General features: G+C 47.4%; 1 protein-coding gene across 2 annotated transcripts; it reads right to left on the reverse strand.

Moving 5' to 3' along the window:
* Window positions 1-962: 962 nt before the first annotated feature.
* Window positions 963-5,182, reverse strand: HOXB9 (homeobox B9). 2 transcript variants are annotated; one of them, XM_040617413.1, is made up of 3 exons: window positions 4,675-5,182; window positions 4,375-4,455; window positions 963-1,198 (listed from the first exon to the last, which is right to left on the reverse strand). In XM_040617413.1, the coding sequence occupies exons 1-3, from the start codon at window positions 5,180-5,182 to the stop codon at window positions 963-965; spliced, it is 825 nt and encodes a 274-aa protein (XP_040473347.1). The 2 variants fall into 2 exon arrangements, with proteins under 2 accessions (XP_040473347.1, XP_040473348.1); XM_040617414.1 differs by lacking the exon at window positions 4,375-4,455.
* Window positions 5,183-7,665: the final 2,483 nt, after the last annotated feature.

Raw genomic sequence — 7,665 nt, forward strand, 5'->3', positions numbered from 1 at the left:
CTTTTTCTCCTAAATAATTTACAATGCGGCTCTGAGAGTGCCCCCCACACACTCTCTCGCCTCCCTCCACGTCTTTTCTCCTCTTCCAAGTGACCCAGTATAAAACTACCAGATGAGGAGCTTTGCCTGTAAAGATCCTACTAAACTTTCAGGTCAAAGTCACATATCTGCCATGGCACGATTCAAATAAAAATCCCGCGTAATAAAACAAACTGGGGGGTGGGGGTGGGGTGTGTGGAGGGGGAAAAAAAAAAAGAAATCCAGCGCAGCTGGGAGCTGGGCTGTCATTAACAGACTACCCCGGTATAAAGTTGGCGAATTGAAAATGATTTGTTGGGTGCAATTAAAAGCAAGTCTTACGAATGTGTCTGCCTTGCAGTAGTTTAATTAAATCGTCTGGTTCCTGGGCCACCTCAACGTGTGAGTGTGAATGTGAGTGTGAGTGTGTGTGTGTGCGCGCGCCGGGGTGTTGTGCATGTTATAGAGAATCATTGTCCTTACGTGGATAAAGAAAGACAGCGAGGTTTGGGGGGGGGGGGGGGGGGGGGGCTTGGGCCGGGGTTGTTTGTGGCCAGTTGTGTTTGCCGTCTTGCTTTCCTTGGAGAAAATGCAAGCAGGGGAAGCTGCTGCTCAGGCAGGAGCCTGTGTCTGTGTTACACTGCAGGGAGAAGAGAAAAGGAGAAAAAAAAAAAAATAAAGAAAACAAGAGAACAGAAAAAAAACCCAGCATGTGTCCCCAAAAAGGAGCTGCAGTTTTGGCTAAGTTGCCTCCTATGTGGCAATACTAAAAAGATAAAAAAAGAAGAAGAAGCAACATCTCGCATGTAGAGGTGGAGATGGGAATCGAGGAGGGTTTCCCCTCGTGTTTGGGGGGATTTGGCAGCACTACAGTGGGGGTGCGTGGCCGCGGAGGCTGGGAGCTGGGGGGGGGGGGAGGGGGGGAATGCTGCTTTTCTGGTTTTTCATTCTTTGCCCTGTTCCTTGTTCATTTTCTTCATTTTCATCCTTCGGTTCTGAAACCAGATTTTGACTTGTCTCTCACTCAGGTTGAGGAGTCTGGCCACTTCGTGTCTACGGTCCCTCGTCAGGTACATATTGAATAAAAACTCCTTCTCTAGTTCCAGGGTCTGGTATTTGGTGTAAGGGCATCGTTTTTTCCTGGAGGAACGGGCGTGAAGCCAGCTGGCAGCTGGGTTGGCTGAAAGAAAAGCAGCAAGATCAATACGATGCAGCTTGAGTGTTTCTCAGAAGGTTTTAATCATGCCATCAAATATTAAGATTATACATACGCGTATGCACGCCCGGGTGAAAAATGCTCCCTGCCATAGCAGTCAGCAGCGGAGGCCGTACGAAAATCATACGGGACCGTCAGGGCGAGCACCGGCTGCGCAGATGGCGGGGGGCCCGATCCCCAAATACCGCCGCACGCGCACCCCGTCCCTCCGGGGGGGGGGGGGGGGGGGGGCTGGGTCCCCCGCGGTCTGTAAGCACAGACCCCCCTGCGTGTGTGCACACCCGTGCCCGTGCACACTCGTGTCCGTGCACGCCCCCGCCCCCGCACGCCCGAGCCCCCGCACACACATGTTTCCGTGCACACCCGTGTCCGAGCGCACACGTATGTTTGGGAGCACACGTGCCTCTGGCAGAGCTCCCCCCACTTTCCCCAGCTCCATCTATGCCAGGTAAACACCCACATGCACTTAGACATTTACATAACGCCCATTTGCACGTTACGCACGCTATATACAAAGAAACCAATACAAAAATCATATATATATATAAATTTTTTGTTCAGACGTGTTTTCCCACGTGTCTACAGATTCACTCCTATAGACACATCGCGCAGGAAAAGAGCAGAGAGAGGAGGTCTGGAGAAACCTTTCATAAATCCTGCTTTCCCCCCCCCCCCCCCCCCCCCCCATGTGGCAAGAAACGGTCTCGATACAATAAACATCCTCCGAGGGCTGGATGGACTCTGCTGCCGGAGATCTGGACAGTGTTACCCAGAGACATGGACATTTGCAGGGCTGCAAATGCAGCCAAAAATAAATAAGAGGCTGCCTGTCACCCTCGCGTGTGGGAGAAGTTACGTGGGAATCTTTTGCAAAAAGGACATTTCAGGAATTAGCCTGTCCAGGGGATGGGGAGGGGACACGACACGACACCAACATTTTGGGAACAGAAACCACCCCCACAGACACGAATGGTGAAGGTCGCACCCAAAGGTGAAGTGGTTTTAAGGTAAATAATAGAGCATTTGCTAATCACATGCAAATATTAGCTGACCGTTGGGTAACTGAGAGGCGGGAAAGAGTAAAATGAAGGGTTATAGCCAGACCACGTATTTCTATTTTATTTCCTTTGCCTCCTCTAAAATTATGACTGAAGCCATAAACCTTTACACCAATTAAATGGACCATTATAAATATATACATACACACACGCGCGCGCCATCAGAACGTTTCCTCTACGTAAAATGAAATATATTGAATATTTTTAAAAAATAATCCGGTTAATCTTCCCCTGTAAGTACTGCCTCTTACAAATTTGCACGGCTATTTCCTTAATGTAATTGACTTGATCTAATATGCAGAATTAAATATTAAAGAGGAAGAAAGCTGTTAATAATTGATACCGTTAATCCTGCTACCCATCCTTTAATGGCAATGAAGGGCTCTGCTTCATAACGGAATTTTATTCGGTTTGGGTTTATTTTTTGGTCATATTTTGGATCGTTAAAATAGAAGATATTTTAAACGCCAGCGATGCTTTATCTATTCACTATACACAAATCCCTAAACAGGGAAGTGAATGGGGAGAGGTTCTGGCACATATTTTCTTTAAAATCCAGCAAATAATTTAACAGGTCCCTGTGCCATACACAGGGCGGAGATTCATTATTAAGAAATACTTTCAAAAATTGAAAGAGTCAGGGAAATTGGTGGGAGTACTTTCTGCAAAACAGCTCCGTCTTCCAGCCCTGGCAGGCTCTCAACATCAGCCCAAATTAAACTATTATTTAAAACAAAATATGCGTCGTAACCACATGCCATAGAAACCACACAGCATCCTCTTAGCGCGGGTCCCTGCACTTACTTATAACTTAATAACATTTTCTTGGACAAGATTTTTATATATTCAATTTCAGGGACATTGAGCACAGAACCTGGATATTTAATTCTCTCAAATCATTCACCTCACGGTTGCAGTTTGTTCTGGATCTCTGCCCAGCACAATAGAAAAGGACTTTCTTTTTGTATGTGTGTGAGTGTGTGTGTGTCTGCGTGTCTGTGTGCAAGTTAAATGATAGGAAAAAAAAAAAAAAGTCACCATAACATCCTGCACAAGGAGGGGAGGAAATCATGAGGGGCGAGAATATACAGTATTTTTAATCGTATGGTTGCAATAGCAATCTCTGTTGCTGTTCCACGTTGAGGGGGGAGGAAAAAAAAAAAGAAGTTAATTCAAGGGGAAAAAGAATGGCTGTGTCAGTGTGTCCTGCCCAGGCTCCAAGGAGTTATACCCTCGGCGGGGTCTGCTCCTCTGCCAGTTTGGAAAACTTCGGTTTCCACCGCGAAATATCTGCCGGGGGGGTGAAGCTAGGTTTCCCTCCCTGCCCCCTGCTCCGGCTTTAGCTCCCGGGGTACCTTCCAGATGGAAACCGGGTACCAACCAGCACGACGAAGTGAAGATACCGATTCTTTCTTACTCGCCATTGCATTATTATTATCAGTATTATAATAATTATTAGTATTATTATTATTAATAGCATTATTAGCATTATTGATAGTATTATTAATTATTTTCAAGGCGAATTATATTCCCCCCCCCCTATACTTCAGGGGGAAAAAGACAAGCCAGCTCTCGAAAAAAAGCACATGCTGAAGTTTAACTGTTTCCCCAATCTGGCTACATTACAAATAAAAGCTAATTAAGTTGGAAGCACCCCCCCTCCCTCTTTTTTTTTTTTTCTGGAAGGAGCGTGGCTTTGAAATATTCATACCCTGCACCGTTGCATTTAATAAACAAACAATTAAAAGAAACAAATAAACAAACGGAGAGTAGGAATACAAAAGCGACGACAGCAGCACCAGCCCGGGAGGAGCCGCGGAGTGCGGCGAGCCCGTCCCCGCGGCCGCCGGGCTGCGCACCCCGGCGCGGCGGGCACGGCGAAGCCCCCGCTGCTGTTTACTTCCCCCACGTGAACTTTTCCTCCGTAATTTCTCTTCTTTCCCCCTCTTCTCCTTCTCCCCCGACCGCCGCCCTCCGCTCCCCTTCCCCTACCTTCCTCCCCGACGTGACTGGCTCCCCCCGTCCCTTCCCTTCCTTCCCCTTCCCCACTGCCCGCACCCGCGCACATTTACTCCCGCTTACTAAAGTGGTCTCTGCTGCCGGAGCCAGCGCTCTGGCTCAGGAAAGAGGATGACTCTCTCCGGCTTTTGTCCGCTCTGGACTCTGTTTAAACTGAGAGACTACGCTCATTTTTATTTTTATTTTTATTTACCGGCAGAGACAATGCCACCCCTCTCCCCTCCCCACCTCTCCCCTTAGGTTGGCATCAGCCAGCTGAGACTTTTCTTTAAGCCCTGATTTTCAACTTTACGCAGCATTGTCCCCTTTTATTGCACCTCCTCCAGCTTTTATACTGTTTACTTCCTCACTTTTATAACTTACTTTGATCTGTCCTGTCTTTGTCTTCGCTTCCTTCACAAACTTTATTGTCCTCGAAGCTGGGCCTTTGATTGGAAACGATCCCTTCCCTTGCAGCAGAAGTTTCTAAATTGTACTCCTGTGTTCCCTGTTTATGGACATCCCCGGGACGGCCCAGCAGCGGCTCTGCCTTAACAGACCCCTGCCCGGGGAGGGTCTCTGCTCTGGGCACTGGATCCAGCCAGCTCCGTAGATACCTGCTATCAGATGGGACGCTTTGATGTTGAATATATGGATGGTAGACGGCAGGAAGGGTACCAGAAGAATGTGGATTCAAAGGAGTCCAGGAGGCGCTGAAAACTGGAGGTTTTGGCTGAAAACTACAGGAGGGGAATTCTAGATGCTCATTGTGCCCAGCTTGCCTGGAACTTGTATATTGCCCAGATGAAAATTTAGCTGAAGGCGAGTCTTCACTTTCATGACTTATAATAGAGTCGACATAATAATTGCTAAGAGTCCCAGAAATGGACATTCTCAGACATCATACAAAGCACGGTTCAATGAAGGGAAAAAAATATATAGGACAGATCTAGATTTGTACTCTACCCCCTTCTCCAACTTCCCAGCCAACAAAGTACAGTTGGGCTGCTGTGTTGTGAGCTCCCAGCGAAATGATTGGCCAAACTTTTTTCGTGAGCCTGATAAAGCGTCAGTCTCGGCGTAAATCAATCGAAGCCGAGGGGGCTGCGCTGCGCTGTCATCCGCCCTTGCATTCCATATCAAGGATGGATTGTTTTATGTTTATGCAATGTTGCAAAACGTCAGGAGTTTCCAAAAGCCACCAAACGGGCAGAGCTGGGGCTAATATCCCTTCCCAGATTTGAGCCTGAAATATTAGGGGGGGGGGGGGTGTCGGGGGGGGGAGGGGGTTGGCGCGGGTTATTTTTTTTTTTTTTTTTTCTTTTAAAGAAAGATGCTGATGTGCTCGCTTTGGCTTTAATAACCATCATGGGGGAACAGAGATAAAAGCTATTCTTTACCACTCGGGCTCCAGAGTACGATAGCAAAAAAACAGAGAATAAGTGCAAAGCACCCCCCCACACACCCCCAGCCGTGATTTCATATACATACATACGTGCATTACAGGCTCGTATACATAAACGCACAGATATACGGGTTTTTGTAAGGAAAAAGACGGATCTAGGTCGCAAAAGTGGTAGGGAGGGTGTTATAAATAATTAACCAGCTGGGATGGGGAAACGGATTGTTAACATGGTAAAATAATGTGGGTAAATATGAAATTTAAAATGTCACTGGCATGGACGTGGCGTTGCAACTTTGCCCAGCAAGCTGCCGCACCGCAGCCCCCGGGTACCCCCAAAGCCTGCCTCAGACTTTATGCTTCTGTACATGTATATATAAATATCTTTAAAATATCTCTGCATATGAACATATGTTCGCATATTTCGCGGCTTAATCTCAGGGTCGCTTTGCTTTGGCTAAAACAGTTTCCCACATTGCTGAAATCAGAAGCCTTCATTTAACTTTACAAGGCTAGTAAAATACAGTGCGCCACTGATCCGGCTTTGTTACAGAATGCCTTAAACTTGTGATGGTTAAATAGTTTAATAAAACTTACATTAGCTTTCTTTGATTTTTATAGCCCTGAATTTATTGCCTGTGGAAAAGAAAGGGGGCAAAAAAAGGAATCCCTCGCGTTTTCAGTCACCGTGCCCCCCTCACACCTCACATGTATGTGCCCACGGTCTGTGTGCGTGTCTAACAACACTCCCCCCTCCCCCCCCCCCATCGCATTTTCCGTGTGTTTTCGAAAACCCGACCATTTCGGGTGTTTTTCCTTGCACCGAAGCGAATGATTGACACGGGGCTGGCTCTCGGTGCGGCTCCAAGCCCAAACGGTGCGGGGTAACGGGGTCAGTTTTACCAAGTTATGATGATAAATCCATTTATTGCGAGATGGTCCGACGGCGCCGTAAATGTTGGTTAAGGAAAAGGTGCTCTCCGTGATCACGGCAAAAGTGTTTCTCTGGACTTCAGCTGTAACAGTCTGGATCAATTTGCCTCCTTTAATCTATTACCCCTCCGCCCTTCTCCCTCTCACCCCAACACTGAAGGATATTTAAAGTGAAGGGCAAAGAGATTTCTAGGAATGATAAATCATCGCGAATCCTTCCTGAAGTGTATAGAGATGGAAGTCTATATTAACAGGCTAATAATAACATTGAGGGGTGCTAATAGCTGCCTGAAATGAAGGAAAAATATATTTCGCGTTTCTCCCTGTCTGTACGAGAGCGTGCGTGCGTGTGTGTCCATATGTCCGTGCCTACACAAAACGGATGTGGGAAATTGCTATCAGAGGTGTTTTACTGATACTGGAAGATTATGAAGGCGCTTAAAAACCTACAACCAAAGCCTTAGGTTTTCCCTTATTCCTATAACCGGTGCTTTTCCATGAGCATCTGCCCTGCAGCCCGATGGAAGGACACGCTTCCCCATGTCCAGGACCAGAGCTCCACTAAATGAGGCGCTATTAGGAAGCTGTCCATTTTCATTTACAAAAAAAAATTAAAAAAAATAAAAAAAATCGAGAGGGTAGGCATGATGGGCAAGGACAACCGGAGCTTAATGCCGGAGGTCAGATTTATTTTTAATTTCTGCCTCCATCAGGGTAGCAAGAGCCCCCCAGCCAGCTCAAAACCCTCCCTGTGTTGCAAAAGCAGACTCAGTCTGCAGGCTCCAGCCAAGGTGAGGTTTGAGGAGTGGTTGGGGAGCCCTTTCCAGCCCCTGGGCTGAGATCCTGCCAAGCTAGCCGTGGGTAAGTGCCACCAGGTGAGTGCTCCCCACTGACCCGCAAACTCCCCTTTCCAGGGGAGGGGGTAATCCAAAGTAACTCCACTTCACCCCTTTCGCGTTTAAACCAGTGAAGGCAGAGAAATCCCGTGCCAGTGAGCAGCGTGGGGCAGGAGCGCTGCTGTCTCCAGTGCATCTCACACG

This window comes from Falco naumanni, chromosome 18 (genome assembly GCF_017639655.2).
Source record: "Falco naumanni isolate bFalNau1 chromosome 18, bFalNau1.pat, whole genome shotgun sequence".
In the NCBI taxonomy this organism is placed as follows: domain Eukaryota; kingdom Metazoa; phylum Chordata; class Aves; order Falconiformes; family Falconidae; genus Falco; species Falco naumanni.

Coding starts and splice junctions, on each gene's coding strand:
- HOXB9 (XM_040617413.1), bottom strand. CDS start 5,182: ATGTCCATTTCTGGGACTCTTAGCAATTATTATGTCGACTCTATTATA. Junction 4,456..4,674: donor CAAAGACAGGACAGATCAAA/GTAAGTTATAAA, acceptor CAGTTTAAACAG/AGTCCAGAGCGGACAAAAGC. Junction 1,199..4,374: donor CGGCAGCAGAGACCACTTTA/GTAAGCGGGAGT, acceptor CTTTTCTTTCAG/CCAACCCAGCTGCCAGCTGG.